General features: G+C 41.0%; 1 protein-coding gene across 3 annotated transcripts in view; it reads right to left on the reverse strand.

Moving 5' to 3' along the window:
* Positions 1-387: 387 nt before the first annotated feature.
* Positions 388-22,587, reverse strand: part of SORCS1 (sortilin related VPS10 domain containing receptor 1) — a 260,557-nt gene continuing 238,357 nt past the window's right edge. The window contains exons 21-28 of one of the 3 annotated variants that reach the window (XM_071446300.1): positions 22,094-22,217; positions 21,005-21,117; positions 18,533-18,664; positions 9,073-9,172; positions 5,690-5,795; positions 5,356-5,516; positions 3,813-3,931; positions 388-2,508 (exon numbers count right to left, since the gene is read on the reverse strand). In XM_071446300.1, the coding sequence (XP_071302401.1) occupies positions 2,452-2,508; positions 3,813-3,931; positions 5,356-5,516; positions 5,690-5,795; positions 9,073-9,172; positions 18,533-18,664; positions 21,005-21,117; positions 22,094-22,217 (912 nt within the window). In that variant the 3' untranslated portion in view covers positions 388-2,451. The remainder of the gene's footprint in view (positions 2,509-3,812; positions 3,932-5,355; positions 5,517-5,689; positions 5,796-9,072; positions 9,173-18,532; positions 18,665-21,004; positions 21,118-22,093; positions 22,218-22,587) is intronic. The other 2 variants (XM_071446302.1, XM_071446301.1) reach the window with 2 other exon arrangements.

Below are 22,587 nucleotides of genomic sequence, written 5' to 3' on the forward strand. Positions count from 1 at the left end.
CTAGGCTTCATTTTATTCACATGTAAATTAATCAGTAATGCTAATAATTCAGACTTTCCTTCATCAGTGCTGGCAGAAGCAGAGCCAAAAAAATATATTTTAAAGGAACATTTAACAGAGATTGTATGGGGAAGGATAAGCATGGACAGGAAATGAAGCTGGAGTTCCAGGGAACTTCTCAGAGCCATTGCTTGTTTGGAAAGCATAAAAATCGGGGACTGAGAAAGTTACCTTTATATTGGCATCTTGCTTCTAGGAACTGTATTTTGCCCCATTTGTGAATATCTATATCTTCTTTAGGTTATCAACTACCTCCTGTTTTAATACTGTTATTGATACCTATCAGGGATAGAGGCTAGAATGAGCAAAAAAAAACATAGGCCTTCATTTAGAGACATAATCTGTTTAATAAATATGACTGTAAAAGCAATAAACAATAGCAATTATACATTACGCTACATTGTATTTAACTAAAGGGAAAAAGAAGATGAAAAAGTACATCAAAAAAAGTAATTTTAAAATTAGAAATAGTTCCAACACTATAAGAAAACTTTTTGATTGGCTTACTATAAAAATAAGTTGGCTAATGTTGGACTTCAGTGGGGACTATTATACAGTTGCAGCCAAAACTTTCCCATCTTTCTTAAAGCTGTAGTTGCAAACATAATAGCAAAGCCATACAAACTGCTGTGTTTCTACCAGTCCTCAGAGAAACTGCAGAAGGAGGCAGAGGACTCTGTACTGTGATTATCCTATAACTACTACGGGCCTAATGTCCTTGGTATAATTTTTTTTTTTGCCAGCAAGTGGGTTGATTTAGGTCTGTGCCCAGTTTGTGACTGAGAAATTCAAAGCCACCACCACCAAATCCCTGCCCTGGGACTCTGGGCCACACTTACCATGCTGATTTCTCCTGGTCTTGACTCAGGCTGCCATGGGCAATGTCTACTGAACAAAACCCACCTATGTCAGCAATCAGGGTGCCTCCTACAAAGTGCCTCACTGATTATGAGCTGGCCTCTACTTTTCTCCACCTAATATAGTTAGTCAAGTGTACACTGGTTACAGTATTTCTGTCTTTACACTCCAAACCAAAATCCTGGTGCTAGGTTTAATTACCTGAGTTGGGTTGGAAATCAACAGTTGTAATGACCATGGGCTAGGCTTCACACAGCTAACCAGTGTCTTTGGAGCACTTGTTTGAGATGTGCTAATCCTACTTTCCTGCTGTTCCCTTGCACAGCCAGTGTGAATGTGTCCTACAGGCCTCATTTCCACTTGCAGGGTAAAATACAAGCTTAAGTTATTTATAAGAATTCAAATCTTGTGTAAGAGTGGTCCTGTGGTACTGAGGCTCAAAATGCACGGCAACAACCTCAAGCCAAATTCTCCCTTCTCTGCCCACAGTGGCAGGAGCTTACAGATCTGCAACCAATGGGGTGCCAAAGAAAGCCATTGGAAAACTGTGCACAGACCTTTCCTTGCTCCCTATTCTGTGGAAAAGGTGCATTTCAAAAGCCTGACAGGCCTTTGGGTGACTTTGAAAAGGCAGAGATCTCCTGGGGCTTCCCCAGACAAATTCAGCCATCAGCACTACACAGAGCTGAGGGTGTTGCTTTCTCTCAGCCAAAACTGAAGGTGTAAGGCTGGCACAAAGTTCAGTAAGTTCTTGCTGGCAATAACCTCCTGCCTGTAATGCATGCTTGATCTGTTCTGTTCGGGGTTAGGAGGGAACATTACCCTCCCATGGCACTGCCTTGGTGAGAGCAGCTAAGAAAGCTCTTCAGGAAGGAGCCTGGCCTCGCAGTTGGCATCACCCACACTCACACTCAGCCTCCTCGCAGGGTGGGGCACGGGCAGCAGCTGCAGCTAGAGGAACGAAGGGCAGAGTCCAAACAGAGAGATAAACCAGACTGACCAAGAATATTTTCAGTGCCTTAAAACTCCAGTGTGATATTTTTCTGTGTGTGTGTGAGTCCTACAGAAGTCTGCTGGAGCGGTTACCCCTCCCGCAGCCCAAAGTGCTAAAAGAGCAGTTAAACCTAAAGCCAAGAACCCTAAACACTCCCTCCCACCTCCCACTGCCCCAGCCCTTCTCCCCCCACATCCCAGCCCACCCCTCTCCCTAAAGAAGAGACCCCCCTCCCCCATGCATATTCTTGGCCTATATCATTATGAATTTTCTACAAATTAGAGACAGATCAGAAAAAAGAGAGTGAAAGGGTGAGGGGAAGGGCCTCAGGGGTGAATAGTGGTACCAATTCCTCTCCCCCCACCCCCACTAAAATTGAACACCTGTACAATGCAGTTCCACTATGGTCTCAGTATAATGTCCACATGCACAGGCTTAAAGCTAAAAACCCTTTGTCATCTGAAGAATTAAAAAGTCCAAATGCAGTGAGATCTCCTCCTTTTTTTAGATACAGATGTTGGTGTCCTCAATTCAACCATTTACATAGGTAGGGATTTCTTTTGTGCTCTGGGGCTCAGCAGCTGTGGAAATACTTCCTGTGGCAAAAACAAAATAAAAGTCAGTAAGTAACATGCATATTTAGTCAAGGAAGATGCTTGCAGGTATCACCTTGATTGCCTTTGGGATTCAGCTGTTCCAGACTGACACATTCTTTCCAGAAATATTTTCTTGTCATTCAAACACTGAAGATGATGTCCTGTTCTTTTGCTAATGAAGATGATTCACCCATGGTAGAGGGAAAGGCAGGAGCAGAGGGGTGGAGGAAAGGAGGGGTTGAGGTCCTCAGAGGAAATGTGTAACTCATTTGCAATGATAAGGTGTTGGAGATTTCATAAATAACCTTAACCTTTGCATTTGCAAAAGAAGTGCCTAAACCACACTCATCCAGAAAATAGGAAAGTGAGGTTTTGTTGCCAGAGTTTGGAGAGAAAATTAAATGATGCAGGGACATTAATTCTGATTCCTCCAAGGCAGGATCCCTGAATGTTAGTCAAAGGTGATGAAAAAAAAAAAGGTTTCTGAACAAGCATACAAAAGAGAAACACCCAATTACAGTCTTGCTTTGTTTTCCCAAAAGAAAGAAAACTCATTAAAAAAGAAATTGCTGATTTCCAGAAACAGATGAGGTGGTTGTATAGGAGAGTACCTTTGCACTTTCTATTCTGTTCACATCTAGATCCAGACCTTCTCATTTTGTCAATGAGCTCTGATTCAGTTTTCTCATTCATCTCACTGACAGGATGGAAAAACACTCTTTGGAAATTTGTTGGACTGATTCCTTTTGATACATAATTGAGTCTGTGTATCTCACACATTTAACTTTAGCGCTCGATCGTGCAGTCACAGGTGCAAACCAAGGAGTTGTAAAGGGCCAATTTCTGGTGTAATGCAGCACAGCTACTGAAAAATATATAAAATTCCGGCTGTTATAGAAAGACAAAAATGCTATAGATGCACCAAATGAAAACCTACCCCCAAAATTTGCTTTTGATTTCTCTTATCCTGGAGCCTTCTAGGGTTTAAGTTTCCATCACCAGCAAGAGCAGTTTTGAAGGTACCTTGCATAGAGCCAGCAGTGACTGACCCTTGCCACTGCAGTCTGAAACTGCAGTTTGCACCTGTGAAAACATGAACCACCACCACTGCATTCTTTTAGAAAGGGGAAGCTCAAAGCCCAAAGCTCACCCAATTCCAGAAAGAGAGTTCCTGACTTGAAACTGGGTGTTTCTCTCTTAGCATCTTACAGCAATTTTGCCTTGGAGGTTTTTTAGGGGGGAAAAAAACCAACAAGAACAAGAAAACCAAACATAAAAAAAAATTGTTAAAGTTTAGGACCCACCGCTCTGGGTCTTGGCTTGAAACCTCTTGGTGATCCACAAGCTTTTTGGAAGTCCTCTGTCCAGACTACCTTGGTTGCATTTCCTTTCCTTGGGCTCTGGACTGTGGCCTGAGGTTGCTCTGTATGGGGAATACCACATTGGAAGGTTGGTCCCCTCACTCCATCCTGTGTCCTGCTATGCAGGAGTGTCCAGGTCTGCTGATGAATAGCTGCTTAAAAGCTTTTAATAGCTAAAATATCTCCCTAGTGAACAGGTTAGGAGAGATCAGCATTGACTGCAGTGGTGCTTCCAGTTTAGACATCAGTTTCATCAAGAGCCTTTCTCCTTTTTCCTCCCAGGTTATTTCACAGGCTGCAATCTTAGCACATCACACTCCCCCTTTTAATTGTCCTTTTCCTTGTTTCCTCTCTTGCAGCAGCCATGACTGCAAGCCTGCTTTAGCAAACACTCCAATAGATTTTAGGAACATCCTCATGTGAGATCTAAGGTTTGTTTAGGCTGATGAAACTGTGCAAATAAGGAATCTCAGTTGCAACTGTGCTTCACTCCTGCCTAAGTCACAGATCACAAAATAGTTGAGGTTGGAAGGGACCTCTGGAGAACATCTAGTCCAACCCCCCTGCTAAAACAATTTCACCTAGAGTAGGTTGCACAGGATTATGTCCAGGAGAGTTCTGAGTATCTCCAGAGAAGGACAGTCCACAACATCCCTGGGCAGCCTTTTCTCTTTAATTCCTCTAAAATAGGTGCATGTCCTTATTTGCAGGGGTACCTCCAGTCTGGACCTGCAGAACTGTCACCTCATGAATGAAGCTGAGCATTGCCTAAGCAGTCCTGGCTTTAGCAGAATATGTCTCCAGACTGAAACCTCCCTGCTCTGTCCCAGTACTTCTACTGTAGCCAGGGTAACAGAAAACAGACTGATCCCAGAATGCCCTGCCCAAATCTATTCACTTTAGGTCCTAAAAAAGCCTGCTTTTGGAAATAATCAAACACATAGGCCTGTGAGAGAAGTCAGCCTGAGGATAAACCCAGCTGTCCAATACTGAGATCCCAGGTTTTACTCAGTTTATTTGGGAATCAGCCAGACTAACACTGCTACTGGCAGCAGAGTCTGGCACAGCACAGAGTCAAAACATCAGCAGATATTTAGCTTTTAGATATTACTTACCTAATCACCTGCTCACCTCCATGTTCCAGGTGAGCTTCATCAGTTCTTCTGGCTATGGGGCTTAGCCCCACAACTATATCAGCCCCAGCAAAATAAATTACATTGCCAGCAGGATTTTTTTGAGAAGGGGAGGGGATCTACGTAGAGCAACTAGGAGAGAGAAAAAGCCTAAAGTTGTTCCCCTCCCTTTCATCACATGGCAGTGAGGGAGAGGGAAGAGTTAGAAGGTTTCCTGTAGCAAAACTAACGTTGCAGCAGAAGAGAATGGGAGGAGGATTGTGCAGGAATATGGGAAGAGGGGAGGCTGAGAAAAAGGTTAGCCAATTATAAGTCGGAGTCTGACCAGCTGCAGGATGCTGCAAGTTATTTACCTATGGGGTGGACTTCCAACTTCTCATCTACTAGTTGCTCAGGGCTCATCAGCTCACTTTGAGGGACATTAGGTATGCTTTCCCTCTGACTGACTGGACTGACCATCTCTTGATCTTTTTCATTCTGCATCTGTGCATATATATTAAGGCCAGGAATCTTCCTAAAACATTAACAGAAACCATCATTGTGTGGTACTCTGGCAGATGATGTAGTATCAGCTTTTACAAACCAAAAAACAACTCTCTCAGAAAAAGAAAACCCAGCAAACAAACCCCAAACACCTCAGCAAAAGGCAGCAAGGGAGAGAAGGAGGTGGCTCAGGGGAGGTCATACCTTTTGAACTTGTAGATGATGAACACAGCTAGTCCCACAAAAACAACAGAGAGGAGCATCAGCATGGCTGACCCACTGTGACTGGGAGTGAGGTCCACCAGGGGAGCTGCAAGAGAGGAGAGGGTTAGAGCCACCTCCAGCCTGAAGTGAAAGCTGCTCCCTCCAGAAATACAGCTCATTCTCCCCTCTTACTGCACTTGTAGCAGGTCTGCATATCTCCTGGGCTTCTCTCCCTTTTTAATGCACCTGGGAAGAAACCCAAGTTCAGATCACCTGTGGTGCTCAACATACCCCTTTATGTGAAGTTCCACAGCTTTCCCTTTAGAGGACTTTCTTTCAGATTCAAGGAAAAACCGTGAACACATCAAAACCAATCTTAATTAAAGAGCCTCTCTGTATTTCTCCTCAGAGTTTTGCTCACCATCTTGCCATAACCCCTCCCAAAACAGGGCCACCCAACCCATCCAGAAGCATGGATTTCCCAAAAATACAAAGTGAATGGCATTAAACAGAGTTTCCATCACTCTCACACACATACACAGGAAGGCAGTGAGCCTCCAAGCAGTTTCACATCTAGGAGCAGAGGAGTCAGTTGTTCCTGCAGACTCTGTACTGCAGACAGACAGAGCTCCAGCTGTGCCCCAACAAGGAGCAAACACATCCTCACACACAGAACATGGCCCAGGTAGTGCCCTCCTCTGTAAAGCAGTCAAACTCAACTTGAACTGCTGCCAAACACATCCTCCCCCTCTTGCACCTCTTCACATGCACTGAACAGACCCCTCCTAAACCAGAGCCAGAAGACACAAGGCAACAGGCTCACACAAGCAAAGGCACACACAACACATGCACATGTATTTTCAGCTTCACATCCAGACTGATAAACCCAAAACTTACAAAGAGAAGTGAAAAATCTTCCCCTTCCCACATCTAGCAGGATCCAGAATGAAAGGATCCATTATTATGAATTCCTCACACATCTCTACTCTGTCCCCTCTCCACCTGTGTTTTGTGGGTCTCTGCAGCTCTGTGGGATGACAAAGTGGCTCTCCAGCCTATTCAGATTCAGCATCACTCAATGTTCCTCTCTAATGCTGCACTGAGAGCCTAGTAATAAACAGCAATTTAACTGCTTTGTGAGGAATATTGGCATGTTTTCCTCTGCCTTAGAGTTGAAGTTGCTGTCTGTTGGGTTGGGGACATTGGTTTGTTTTCTTATCTCATGAGAAGAAGGAATGAACATGATGAATGAATCACAATCTGTTGTCTATAATTGCCATAAATTAATCCTTCCTCCAGTGTGGTCTGAACAAAGAAGAAAGAAGTCTGGAATGTGCTGAGGCCAACGCTTGTCATTCTCTGTGCTCCAGGGAATGCACACACTCACACTCACACACACACAGACAGAGTAATTTCTACAGGCTCTGCTTGAATGTCCACTCCAAGCTACTTTAGATACCTGCACTTTTGCTCCCTGCAGGTCTCCTCTGCTGCAGAAAATATTGCTGTGCATGGGCAGGCACACACAGAGGGGAACATAAATGTGCATCTAGGCATGCATCATAAATGTAGCTGTACACAGGTATCTGTGTGTACACTTCCAAAAACACATTGAGCTTTGTGGTTCAGCCAACTACAGCCCATAGCTACCAGAGTCCAGAACAAAATCAGTGAAAAGGCTGGGAAAGAAGGGATAACATAGCCCAGAGCAGCACCTTTGGGCACGTGCATCCCCTGGGAATGTGTTTTCCAAGGGTTGCTTCTGGCATTGTGCTGTGTTCCAAGTTTCCCTGGTTCATATTATTTAATTTTTTATAAAAGCTTGGATTTCCAAAGGCCAGTTCTTATTTTCTAACAACCAAAACAATAGCTTTCAGCAGAGAAGTAAGTCTCTCGTGGCTCTTTGTCAAATTTTGAACTATTCACAAGTTTTGGTGTCATGATATTGGGCCTTTTGCTTAGATGGAGAACATGACCTCTGCAGCTTGTTAAGGAGACATAATCCCTCAAAGACCTCACAGTGGATGTTCTCTGGGTTTTTAATACATAGTTTGGCCATCCAAGCTCATTTTGCATTCTCACTGAATCCTGTTTCTGCAAGAGAAAAAATCCTATAGGGTTCCTATAGGACATTGTGAGTCCAGTTACAGCAATCACTCACCAGTGGCTTTGAGAAAGTACAACAAAGCCTGCCTTACAGAAAAAAATAGTGTTTGCATCTGTTATGGACAAAAAGTACTCCTTCTTGGTGTCTGTGTGTAAATACAAACAAAAACATGCATTTTTGGTGAAAATTATGAACAATTGCACATAACTCTATTTTTGAGGCTGACATTATATGCTTTTGGTTCTAACTTGTCTAAAAATAAGCATCTGCCCATCTGCTCCACAGCTAGTGGAAAGCAGAAACATACAGCAATATTCTCAGGACAGATACTATAAAGCTCTGCTTAGGAAAAATGAAATATTGGAAACCCCAGGCCTTTGGGGGAATTTAAATGCAGTCACATTACACCCTTTTTTTAATAGTCTCTCTTTTCTTACTGCTTACAAGGCAGCACATGGACTGACATCTGGTTGGGAAAATCCATTCATACCACAAAAAGTTTTTGGAGAGCAGTTTGCTGGTACAAATGAACTGAGGGTTTAAGTTTGCAAGTTATCAAAAGAATCTGGTACCAACTGATCAGAATTATCAGCAGTGCCTGGGGAAAATGAACTCCTAAGAGTGTGGATTGGGGTGTCCATCTCTTGTTCAGTAGGACCTGTGCTGTGAAATGAGTTTTTAGCATGCAGAATAGACAGTGACATATGCAATTAAATATCAGGACTTTGGAGATGACTTATTTTGAAATAGGATTAGTTAAGGCCCAAACTGCCTGATCTTATTTTTGTGCATATCTATATTGATTCTAGTCTTTCATACTGAACAACCCTTGAGCAGTGTTTAGTTGCTTTGAATGTTTGTTTTGCTGACTCTAGAATATCTGAACATATCCAAGGCTAGCAGGTAACTTTAGCACTGTGGGACCCAGGCTGAAAATGCCGTGGTGCTGCTTAGCTATTGAATATTTCAGAGATAACCAAGAAATGCACACTTCTGCTGCTACTTATACCACTTTTCCAAAAAAACAGTAAATTCTTGCACCTAGGAAAACAAAAGGATTAGCTGTAAATGCAAAAAGCCATTATATCTTTCTGGCATGATATAGAAAGGTGAGGTAGAGCAGACATTTTAATGTCTGCTCATATACTGTGTTGTTATTGTGATATAAAAATAAGAAATGTTTAGAATACAGCTGATAGCACACTACTACCATTGATATATTGCTTGCTGTGATATAGAGGAACACAGAAGGCACACACAGAGAGAGGATACTCACCTGCTGTTAAATGGGCAGCATGGACAAGGATTCGAACTCCTGGCTTCAACTCAAAATGGACCAGGTTTTGGTTCAGTTTCTGGATCAGTGTTTCTGAAACCTGGGAAGGGAAAAAACCAACCAACAAAAAAAAAACCCAACCAAACAAACAAAAACCCAAAAAACCACCAAAAACCAAAAAAAACAAAACAAACAAACAAACAAACAAAAAAAACCCAAAAAAATAACCCCAAAAAACGGTATTTGTTAATTTGTTTCTGCTGGCAAAGGAAAGATTTTGCAGACTTTCCAAGCACAGATTCCTATCACCTCACAATGAAGGATTTTGGACAGAGTGGTTTGTGTATGGTCAGCACTGACTGAGCAACAAGGTGCCCAGTCACACCTCTGTGAGAGCAGCCCAGCAGCAAAAGGGAATTGGGCACCAAGGGAACGTTCCACCCTCATGTGAAAGTGGCCACAGGACCAGCCAGAAACATCACATCAGTGAATTCATTCACTCTTCAAGGGAAAAGGAACTTTTCAGTTGTTAATGAACACTTGCTCCTAATAAATAACTGCTTAGTTATTTATTAACTGCTTAGTTATTTATTAACTGCTCCTAATAAATAACTGCTTAGTTCCATGCTCTTAGAGGATGTTCATAACATGTGATACACCTGAATAAAAATGAATGGTTTAGATCCTTGCCACAGCTTGCAGTTAATTTTCAAGTTCTAAAAGCAAATTTCATTTCATCCAGCTCTGAGATTTAAGACAGCTGCTCCCTAATCCTTAAATATGTACCAGAACCAGCTTGAATCTGGAAGTGTTAACTGACTACAGAATGTGGCTTAAACAAAATGCATGTTCCATCTATTCTTCTGGGTTACATTCATAACCCACTCTCTTTCATGGGGGAGATATTCCACAGAGCATTCAGATCACCAGATTATCTTTCCATAACTGGTGACATCAACAGAGCAGAAATGAAGCAGATTATTCCTCCTTTAAGGACACAACAGAAAAGATGAGCATTTGCTGAGATAAGACCCCGTGAAATCTGTATTTGTACAGTAAAGGAGCCAAACCGTGGTCCAATCTGTTGCCAAACATGCCTTTTTTTAAAGTCAGTTTGTTGCAATGAGCACAGATCCACTTTTTTCCACATCACACATTATTACATGCAAGAAGTTTCAGGCTTGTTGCATTAAAAACAAAAAATCTAGATAGATTAATCAAGGAATGGAAGCCTACAGACATGGTGTTGACAGTTTGCTGTGTGTCTTTTGTACGTTCATTTGCCTGACGTTTCATGTATCTCACATTTTCTTACAGCAGAGATCAATTTTCCAATTGAACAGTCACAGTTCTCCAGGTTGGCTTATTTAGGGAGAGGTGGTTGGAAAACTGGAAACACAACATCTGCCATAACCTATACTATGCAGTTGATGAGAATGTGTTTTTATAATCATACCAAGATCAAGTGGAATCGTATTCTAGTGCTCACCACTTAATTCAATTTGTTTTAAATAAATCCTTATTCCTTCTTGAAGATTAATGAAAAATTGTCAGAAAAAAGAACATTCCAATAATTTTTACACCATCTTTTTCATGTTCTTCATTTTTGCCTGGTTGAGCTATTTCAGTAAATTCTACCCAGATATGATTAGATGTTCTTTGGCTATCATTCATCACAGTATGAGATTTATCTGCTTCTTTTATTTTTTTAACATTCTTAATGGTTCTTTCAATACTCTTGGCTCATACACTTCATTTCTGGCTGCTGATCACTTGAATATGTGCCTTTGGTCCAATATCAATTTGGCAATAACTCTTACTGGCATTTTATTTATATTTTTAAATATATCTCTTTAAAGTTACAATTTATTTCATGGGTGCCAGAATGAGCAATAAATATATTTCTTCCAATAGCAAGAAAAAAATACCACCTGCATTCAAAGAGCCATCTGTTGAGCTCAGAGCAGCAGGGATGGTGACACAAAGATGTGCAGTACATGAAGAATGCCTGGGAAGCAAATTATAGCCCTCTTTAAGGATTTGAGCATATTAATAACCAAGATTGGCAACTATAAAAAGTTTTTAATCTCTAAAACTAGAGCAACAGATGCAGATTGATATGGTGTAAGCCAGGTACCTTAATGGCTCATGGAACTAATGGGGAAAGTGTCATCCTGGCTGTATCCAGTCCTACATAAAACCTAACAGCTCTCTCCCATAACCCTGCAGGAATTTTCCTTTCTGCTCTGAGATCCTGATGCTGCTGGGGCAGCTGAGCCTCTGGGAGGAAAAAAAAAGGCAAATATGAGACAGTAAACTAAAGAAAGGAGACAACCACAGTGTGTGTCATTCCTCTTCAACACATTGTGATACCTGCACAACATGGCAGGGAAAGAGCAGAGGTAGAAAACAAACATGATGCCTTCTATACAGCAGAGGCTTACAGTGGGATGTAACTGAGTCTGCAGCTAGCAAACGTTGTATGTGGCACTGGAGAATGGCTTCCTCAAGGATTTGGGCAAAAAATGGAAGAATGGGAGAATCTGGAGAAAGTCAGCATGAGAAGGTACAAGAGATTTGGCTGGGCACTGGTGAGGGCAGTGAGATCTCCCCTGGCCTGCCTGCAGGCTCCTGGGGCACTGAGTGAAGAGGCAAAACTGCAGCTGAGAGGTGCTGTGGCTGATGTGTGAGAGAAAAATCAACAGGTATTCCTGTCTGGATGGCCAAAGGAAAGGAAAAACAGGAAGGAGAGAGGAAGTAAGGGTAAAGTAGTAAGGAAAAGAAAGAAAGAGCCACAACTCGAATTTATTATTACTGTATTGCTTTCTTACTTGATTATGAATGAGGGCTTCATTGTATAACATCCTGTACAAATTCATCTCAGACTAAAATAATTTTTGCCTGAGACCATCAGTGTCTCAGCAGAGGCTTGAAACAGCAGTAACTGTTCCAGGACTATACACAAAGTGTCAAAACTGGCAGCAACACTGTTCATTCTGTGCAGAGTATAAAGCATATTTCCTCAGCTTGATTAATTACATGTTCTCCCAGTGGCTTTTTGTGTACAGCTTTTTTTTTTTTTTTTTTTGCCTTGGTCTTTATGGAATCTGAACCAGTTAAAAAAGTGAGTAACAGCCTAAGATCTTCAAAAGTGCCAGGAATTCTAGTAAGAATCAGACATCTTCCTTCCTCAGGCAGCTCTGGAGATTCCTGACACACACGTCTGAGAGAAGAACAGATGCATTCAGATGTGTTTTTAAAATCTTTGCTTGTTTGGTATAATATTTTCATTTTTCTTTATGTAGGAAACAACATTCTCTTCAAAACAGATACACAGAGAGAAAATGCATTTCTGTACTCCTAAAAATTATCTGAAATAGAAACCATACATAATGGCCTAAAAAAGGCAGTATTTAAGGTCAGTGAGCAGCTTGCATAAACCTCAAGGATCAAATTTTACATTGGGATTGGACACTGCCGTCCAAAGCTGGACCTGGCAAAGTTTGTGGTCCTCACATGGTCCCAAGGATGCGCTGAGAGGTCAATCAGGACATTTGCTTTGAGATTGGAGATTGGAAACTCCTCTGCCTTCAAGCCTATTTCTATCTCAGTTATCAGACTTTATTCTAGGAGTGGTTCTGACTTGACTTGTTTGCAGTATTAATATAATGCCTCTGAATTAAATTTCCACAAAAAGGCTGATCTCAGTTGTTGAGGTAATAAAAAGGTTTCAATGGTGAACATTTTGGGGTTTGCGCTTCCCTTTACTTCTGCACTCAAAGTGATACCATGGATGCATTTTGGTTTAAAAAGCAGAAAAGGAAACATCAAAGTACTTTGACCCATTTCAAAAATAGCAACACAACTCCAGTTGAACAGCCAGACCTTCATCTGAAGAACAGGTTGGCCTCAGGCCTCCCCCTCTTCATCTCTCCCTCCCGGAGATGCAACTAACTTAGCTGAAGACAAAACTTCTTAGAATAGCAACCTCTTAATTTATAGTCTTCAAGAGTCTCTCTTGTGAAAATAATTAGCTTTCAAAATTAGTTTTGGTCCTTAACTGAGCCTCATTGACTTTATCTGCTTCATTTGCAGAATTAAGCATGATGTGCAAAAATAATTCAGTAATAGGAACTATTCTTCATGTATCATTTTTCATCAAAGGACACATAATGAATAATAATAACAGACAATTTGTGAATGAAAAAAAAAAGAGATTCCAATTTAAAAATGGAACAAAACAAAAATTAATTTGGCTGCTCTTAGCATTTTGTCAGATTTAGGACTCTAAAACAACTATGTGAACCAAGAAGTAGAATTATCACTGAGAAGGGCATTTTCCCATACCTTTATTGACTTTTGAAACCCCTGGTGTAAATTATTTTAGACTAATTGAATGTGATTCAACTGTGCCAGTATGCACTAGCTAAGAATCTTGATAATTTTATAGATACTGTGTAAAGATCTCAACTAATGAGTGCTACACTTCAATTCATTGAGCAAATCAATAAACAACTAAGGAAAGAATTAGGCACATTGATTTAGTAGGAAGAAACTTGAACCAGCATTGGGAAAGTGAAGTGGGGCCAATGTGGATTACTTTAAACTGTGCCACTTGCCCTGGATAACCTTGGACACTTCACATGGGGCCTCTAAAGCTTGCTTGCCTTAGCACTGAAAAGAGCACAGGCACTGACTTCCTGGCTCCAGCAGGAATTTCTGCACATCTTTAATGGAAGATGCTAAATTCAAGCTGCTGGGAGTATCCAGGGACACTGTGAGAGCACGAGGTAGAGGATATTCCTGTGGTTACTCTGGGACAAGAATGGAACAGCAGATATGAACCCAGAGACCTGGACATAAAAGCTAGGATCTACTTTTGATGAACAAAGGCAACCAAAAACAGCCTTGAGAATCAAGGGCTGCTCTGTACACTGAGCAAAAGATGAGGGAGAGAGGGCTGATAGTCACGTGGCAGGAGTTAACTCAAAGGTATTAAGACGAGATTTACACAGCCTCTCCTATAGCACACAAGCAGCTACTAAGAAAAGCTGGCTAAAGAAAAAAGCCCCTGGTACAAGGTCTTTTGGTTCACATTATTCCATCCTCTCCTCATCTGCCTCTACTTAATACTTGTCCAACCTCCCCTAAGTACCAGTGGAAGACTTGATCTTCGTTTAAAGGCACAGATGTTGAAAAAAATCTCTCCTCGTAAACATTAGATGATTTACCCTATATATCAACCTCTACCTGGAATTTAATTTCCAGGACTGATTGGCACAATTTTCTGTAAGATTTGAAGACATTCACTGTCATGATCTTGTTGCTAAAAGTATTTTGGTGATGGGCACATCTGAAATACATTAGAGGAAAGAAAAGTACTGAAAGCAAGTACACTGAAACACTAAAGCTGAGGGGGGTGGACAAAAGAAAACCCCAAACTCTAAAATAAGATAGAAGCTCCATCAGCTGCAAAGAAGCAGATGCAAAACTAAATCTGCTTTAAGGAAAGAATCCCAGGAGGTAAATCCTTACAGCCTTCCTGAATGCCACTGTCAATGTTTCAAATTCACAAGAGGTATTTAATCTCTGCAGTTCATCACTGTCCATTTGATAATCAGTCATCCATGTCATTTCCCATCTCTTTGGCTGGATACAGACACTGGCCACAGCTGCAACACATTGAGTACAGTTGGCTACCAACCAGCTGATGTTACCATTTGCCAAAGTCTCCATCGTGCTATTTTGCTGAGAGCTTTTCTCAGAGAAAATATTAATGGCCTCAAATGTCATTAACTATTTGCTCCTACCCCTGTTTTGCATACTTTTACAGTAATTTTGAATAGGCCAGTGAAAAGCACCCAAATGGAGAAGTAAAGAGAAATTCAGGATAACACTGAAACCTTTTCTTGATATGAAAGCATCACTTCAGAATTATCATGTACCTTCTGCTTACATTTCATTTTACTAAAATAAAATGCATTTTTTTATGTTTGAGAAAAATCCCCCACTAGGAAACAACATGGAAAGAAGATAATTTGTGAAATGCATAAATAAAAGGTAACCCCTCAGAATCCTCCTACTGAGTAAAACCATACACTGAAATGAAGAGTAATCGCAACTGCCCTCCACTGAATTTTGATTACAATATTTTCCTACTGAACATTCATTTTGAACTGTATTTGTGCTAAAAATAACTCAATTCATTGAAATGTTACTATTAGAGATTTGTCCTTCACTGAAGAAATTTGTGTTTATTTCAGATTTAGCAGATCTGAATTTTGTAATCATCAAATTCACCAAGCCCATCCATGAAGATGGTGTGACAACTGCATTCCAGCCCAAGTGGCTAGTGGCAATTCTGGGTGGCTGTTTTTGCAAGATTTGGGATATTTCAGTGTTGTTGCAATCATAGCATGCAAATCAAAGACCAGTGTTTGACAACTGCCAATTATTTCTATATTTTTAAGCAGGGTGGTAGTCTGTCCTCAGCTACTGACAGACTACCAATGAAGCAGAGCAATCAAATGACCCAATTAAAAAAGAAAAAAAAGGGGGGGAAAAAAGGACACAATATTCCTGTGATAAATACAAGATTTTGCAAATATGTTTTGGGATTCTGCAGGATGAAAAGGCCTTTTGATTTTTTAGGAAACTGTGAAGAATAACTTTGCACTGACTCCACAGAAAGTGGAGTGGATCAAGCACTTTTTTTGTATTTATGTATTAGGTGAAGTTGTCCTATGTTGCACATTGAGAAACTTCCCCAGACTCAGATGTAGCAGTTTTTTTTGGCTGTCAACAGCAGTCAAACCTTTTAAAGGTACTTTAGTCTCCAATGGAAAATATTAGGAATGCAGAGTTCACATTTCTAAATGGAAACAGATATGACAATAATTGATTCTATGTATACATAAAAAAATAATATGGGACAATTGAAGTGATGCATCAAGTGAGGAAGAAAATGATATTTACCATCTAACCACAGTCTAAAAGACAGATGAGACATAAATGCACTACCCTCATGGAAAACTGCATGGAAATGTACATTTGTCAAGTGAGGCACTACTGCAGTCCCACTACTACTGGCCTACTGTGTTCAGACTCATAAAACATGAGTGGCACAAAGGAGTGTTATTGACTTTGATAAATGGGAAACCAAGACCTAGACTGTCAAGGCATTGTGGACATCTAAGTGCCTCTGAAATCAATGGGAATTATGTACCTAGAGACAAGTGGCTGGACAAAGGGACCTAAAAGTATGTTTACAAAGCCAAATAAGTATGTATTAGATAAAAACAGAACAGCTTAATCCACCTCAAGGGGAAACAGCAAAATGTAAGCCTCCCATGGTTATTAAATATGAATGAGATTTACTGGTAAATGTGAAAGTCCATGAAACCACATACACCCCTCATGGTTACCCATGGCAGAGCAGTGGTCTAGCTCAGGTGATGAAGAAAGGAACCTCTGTAATGAAGTGCTTCCTTAAGGAACCTTTTTTCATTGCACTACTTGTGTAAACTATTCCCATTTTATTCCCTGCACACTTGGAAGTTCCTCTTCTAAATTAGAAAACATAATTCAGAACTGTAACTCCTTTGGGTCTGCACCTGCAAGCTGGCAAGCTCACATACGTGCCTTTGAATAGCTTATTCCTTAGCCCACAACTACAAAACAGACTTCTATTCCTACCAGAAAAGAGCAAATGCATTAGAAGTACCTCAGAAGCAACTTAAGCTTCTTAAGCTGTAGCCATCAAAAACATCTGCTCCCAATACTCATCCCAGCAACCTCAAACATGGGGAGAGGCTGTGGAATGAGCTCTGAGACACTTTGGGCAAGGCATAGTGAAGGATCACAGGCAAAACAGATGACAAAACAGGAGAAGTATCAGAATATGCTTCAGAGCAGAGGGCAGAGACTCCCTTTGTGGCCCTTGGGCAGTTCTCACAGAAAACCCCACCATTTTCTACTGGAGTTACTAGGAAGAGGAATGCAGCACCCACAGACCAGAAACAAAAGCATTCTGACCATCCTGGGTTTTTTCAAAGAAGAGAGCTGGCTGCAAATGGCAAACAGTTTATCTCTCCTCCAAAGGTTACCATTTGGACCCCGCAGGATGCCAGAGATGCTGATGGAGTTACACTGAAAATGACATTTCTTCTTGTCCATAAAAAGGGCCATGAGAGCATTGCCAGGGCTTCCTTTCCCACAGTCACAAAGACTCTGTTTTTACAGGAGAGAAGAAGAGAGGCATAAAAAGAGGGAGAAAGAGAAGCTGCTGAGTGCCCAAAGGGAGCTGGGTCAGATGTAAATTTGAAAGTTTATGGACTGGCTTCCTTGCCAATTTATGAAGGAAGTTAGGAGAAGGGGAAATGAAGGAGAAAAGGAAGGAAAGATTTTTCAGAGCAGTAAATCTCCATATTTTTTGTTTATTACTTGGGAGGTGAAAATTTAAGAAGGTCATTTGTCAAAAGAAAAGATGACAGCTAGAAATGCTGAGCAAGGGAAAGCTTCAGAATATGGGTGACCTGGAGGTGTGAGGCTAAGTTAACATGGCTTGAGCCATGGACATGGAATGTGCAAGGCAGAGCTACAGTGGTGCTTCCCTCAGGGCCAAAATTATCTTTGCCCCTGGAATCTGAGCTAATAAGCTGAGAGGCAGCAAAGGAGCTATGGGACAAGAGGATGCACATGGGAGTGTTAGGTTATCAATTGAACTCGATGGCATTAGAGGTGTTTTCCAACCTTAACAACTCTATAATTCTATGTCATTTCAGGATTTTTGCCCAGCATAATGTTTTATCTTTTAATTATAATCCTGCTAGGCCCATCTAGTTGGCAGGACCTTTTGGGTCTGCAGAGAGACAGAATCCTTCAGTCATCACAACCTATTTCAGCTGTTCACAGAGAAAACAATGCACAGTGGCTCAGCCCCACTTCCAGCACCCTGAAGAAGGCAGGCAGATTGTCCAATCCCATGCCTGTGCCTTAAACCAATGAACTGCCCAGGTTTACCAGGCAGCTTTGTCCTCCAGTGCTTTCTAGACTCTTGACAGTGTCAGAAACTTTGCTCCACAGTTCCTGTTGGCAGGAGTCATCCCCTAAATCCTTCTTCCTGCTTCCATGTAGTAAACAAGACTTTGAAGGGAACACAAATGGGCATCTAAACTCCTAAAGACAGCTCCAAAGCCTGTTTCCAATGCTTGGGAAAGAAAAAACCAAAAACCCTGCCCAAACCAAACAACCAACCCCCCCCCAAAAGTAGAAACATAAAAAAAAACCTAAAGAGGATGCAACGGGTACATGTACCCCAGTGAATCAGATGCATTCCTACCATAATTTTCAGTTTTAACCATACACAAATCCCATATAGATACAGATATATATATCTCATATACATACACAGACACAGAAATGCATGCACATACAGTTCTCCAAGTAATGGACACGATACCTGCTCTAGGTTTGCTGCTGTTCTTTTTTTTTCTCCTGTGGCATCTTGATATGGTAAAATGAAGAGTTCAGCAGACGTGGGCAGGCCAGGGAGCACTGCAACCAGAACGTGCTTGCTGGAAATACCTGTAGCCTGATACAGAGAAATAATGGAGACAGAAACAGTGTGGATGGCACTGAATGCTGAGAACCTCTTCATTAAGGCATCACAGTACTTTTACTATGTAGGGTGTATCTCGTACATCTTGTTGGCTGAAATTTTTAAGTTAGGACTTTATTATCCCTGATTTTGACACATTAGACAAAATTCAGAAAAAAAAGTACCCTAAAGGCATTAATACTAGGGTCATCTCCAATCTCATGTTTCAGCTGATGCTACACAACCAGATTGCTGAGTTATTATCCAGAAAAGGACCTACTTTGGCCCTCAGGAAGTTTTGTTAGCCAAAGGAAGGAGAAACATAATTTGATGAATCTTCCTCCATTGCCTTTCTGTCGTGAGTTATCCACCAAAGGCACTTAAATCTCAAAGTTTTGATTTAACCTGAAGTTTTCAAGTGCTGAAATTAGTTGGTCACTTTTAAAGAGGTGGGGAAAAAGTGCCTTCAGATACAAGGACAGATCACAGATGCACCACAGAGATTCCCTTGCAGTAAGGACTTGGAAGCCTCTCAGACATTAACTGGACCTAAATCTCAGGAATTCTTCTCCATGGTGCTCCAGGAGCAAAGACATGGAGGAGTAGCTCATTGGAGGAAATGGTGGATGCAGGACAAAGGGTCAGCAAAACTGATCATAAATCACCATTTGCTGAGCCTGTCCTATGGATAACCTGAGTGTGACTGCTGACAGTCTGGGGAAAACCCTGTGGAGTCCCCTCCACCATACACCAAGGAAAAGCATCTGGCTTTGTTCCCTTTTTTTTTATTTTGCTTTGTTTTGTAAAGTGGATTTAGGAAAAACCCTTATAAATATAGAAAGGTTTCTTACATTCTTTACAAGTATTCAGTGAAGCCAGGGCTTACATTATTTGTGCTTGCCTAACATGTTGCTTTAAGGTGTCAAGAAAGACACAGTATTGCCTTCATTTTCAGAGGCTGGGAACAATATTTTTTTTTTCAGAAGTGGGAGACAGTAATCAGAAAACCAATGATGCAAGCAAATAATTATGATCAAAACAAGAAATAGGATATTTTATGATAATGTGAAATTATCCCTACTCAGAATGAAGATCAGATTTTAGTACAGAACTATAATTTTGTAGGCAGAATTTCATCCTGGTCTGATGATATTCTGTAATAAGAATACAATACTTTTATTAAAGTTCATAAAAATTCTATAGCACAGCTATAATTTCCTATTGAATTATTTAGTTATTTGACTCATTTTTATACCTTTTACTTAATTGCTGTAGAAATCTGCTGGGTTTATCTTTAATTTTTACAGGAACTTCTCACAAAGGCTTGTTTAAGGTGAATCATTTAGCTATATAAAGATGGATAATTAGCTATCAATTTTTATTTTTTCAATCAAATAACAAAAAGACTCTGTGTTTTCACTGCTCTGCTTTTGGAATGTAGCCTTGGTACTGTGGTTTTACAATTCTTCTTTTTTTATGGTTTGGTTTTGCTTTATTGAGATGTTTATATTCTGAAAATTCATCCTGAAGATAAATGGATCCTTGAATACTTCATACAGACATAAATACGTCAGAAGATAAAGCTCCAGAAAAATGCTCTTTTTTTCCCTTTCCTCATGTCTTTTAACAAAATTTCAGAAAAAAATCTCAGAAACAATCCAGACAGTTTTGTGCACCTGATTAGTACAGTTTTTGTAGAGTTTTTGCACAGATGATGCCACAAATAACACTTAAGCTTGCTAATAACATCAGCAAGACTTTTGTCCTTTCAAAATCTGAGAATCTTTATTTAAAAAAAAAACAGAAACACTATTTCAAACAATTCCTCGCACTATTTTTCTACTGAGCTGAGAAACCCCAGCTATCTCTTCTAACTCTTATTACATCCTCAATTTCAAATGCAAATCTTCAGCTACACTGGAATATTTTTGTGACATTGTGTTCCATGGTTAAAGAAGGAACTTCAGAGAAAACCAGCATCCAATCCTGCCCTGTGAGATTCATGCTATATGAAGGACTTAAAGTACTTGCTGTGGTGTTCTGTGTAGCAATAACTGTTTAATTTTTAGTTTCACAAGTTTTCTACAGCATATTTGCAATTCCATTAGAAGAGTGCTGCTTTACACTGAAGGCTGACTCTGGGCACCAGATTGTCTTAGGATGAGATCATTTCACCTGTCTAGAATTTAGGATGCTGGCCTCAAACACTGTCAATTCTCCATTTCTGGGTGATGGAAACAAAGAGACATCTTGAGATAACAGCTGATCCAGAGCTAATGAAGGGACAAATCAGGAACCAGAACCCTTGTAAAACAGGCTATGCACAGAGCTTACCTCCACCAGAGCTCTCTTGACTACTCTGCTGATGTCCCTTCTCCACTCTGGGATATCTGGGTTGTAGTCATCCAGGTTTGGAGAGAACGATAACCTCAGGGACTGAAATTTCTCTGCAGATACAGTGGCAGAGTGGTGAGTACAGACTGAAATGCCTTAATGCCAAATGAGAGGGCAGAACCTTGTGAAACCTGGTGCAGTTCGTGTTTTGCCTAATCAATTTGCAGATGGTGCACAGACTGTGAGGAAATCCAGCAGTGCACCTGAGAGACTCAGTGAGAGATGTGGAGAATCTCAGAGATTCATCACTTGAGCGCCTTGGAAGGGAAAAAGTGATCAGTCCTTACTTGAGTGGATGAATAGCACTGCAAAGGGAGCTGTGTTGGGAATGTAAATTGTTACCTTCAATTTGACTTCTGGAGCAGGCACACCCTGTGTAGGAAGCTGTGATTGGGCTCTCACAGATGTGCCCCAAACCTTAGAGATCTTAATTGGAAGGGAACAGGGATAAATATGGGGAGAGGACTAGCCTTGGAAAATGTACCTAATCTCTGTTGCTGTTAACAGAGCTGCCCACGTTGATCACTATCAGCTAAAACTGGGATTCCCAGTGGGTTTTAGGCTCCATCTACACTCTATGGTATTTCTGTGCCCTAACTGCTTCTGACACGTGAGAACAATGTCAAATTAGTGCAGATTTCTGTGCAGAACTGCAGCACACAGCATTGATTTATCTTTCAAGCTGAGCAGCTTTTGTGTGAGTTAAGAGGCCTCTGCTGGCCAAGAAGGGGGAAAACCAGCTTACAAAATAAACTAACATTTTGACAATCATGTAGGATGATCAAAGAGTGATGGAGCACATGCAGAGGGCTCTGGGAAGGAGATCAATGTTCTGCAATCATGTCAGTCTGCACTAATGTCAATCAGTGGCCTTCAGAGATACTACGCTGGACTGGTAACACTGGAATTCAATTTATAATCTCACTCAAAGCATTCTGGAATAAAGACCTCTTGTTGCTGCCAACTATCCTGGCTCTCTAAATGTTGAGTATGGAGAATCCTGTGTGAAATAAAAGCGGAAGAACTCACCATACACTGCAATAGTCTTTGTGTCCTGAAGAATGGTGTTTCCTGCTGAGACCTGAACAGTGATGGTGTTCATCCCTTCCACAGAAAATGTGAATGTGATGCTCCCTTCCAATGTGATCAGTGGCTGCAAATACATCATAAAAGGAAAAATTCAGTTAATTTGGCTGGAAAGGAAAAGCAAAAATGAGTTTGGCTCTCTAACCTATTGGGATGGTTTGAGGAGTTAGTTCCAGATTGGAAATTTCAGACTCAGGAAGGGCCCTGTGACATGGCAGCTAATTTCCTAGGGAGGGCACACAAATCCCAGACAGGGATGTTCTCCTGAAGCTCAGAGTAAGGTACCTATCATTTCCATAGGAGCTATGTAAGATTCCAGTGCTTCCTTTCCACTTGGCATGTTGGTTGCTCTGGATCCCGTGTTAAAATGCCCACCTTTTCTCACTCCCCAGAGGGGCCCAGATCCTGATATAAAGTCCTACAACACTTACTGCTCA

Source organism: Agelaius tricolor, unplaced genomic scaffold (assembly GCF_023055355.1).
Source record: "Agelaius tricolor isolate 1412-34295 unplaced genomic scaffold, bAgeTri1.0.p SCAF_22, whole genome shotgun sequence".
Classification (NCBI taxonomy): domain Eukaryota; kingdom Metazoa; phylum Chordata; class Aves; order Passeriformes; family Icteridae; genus Agelaius; species Agelaius tricolor.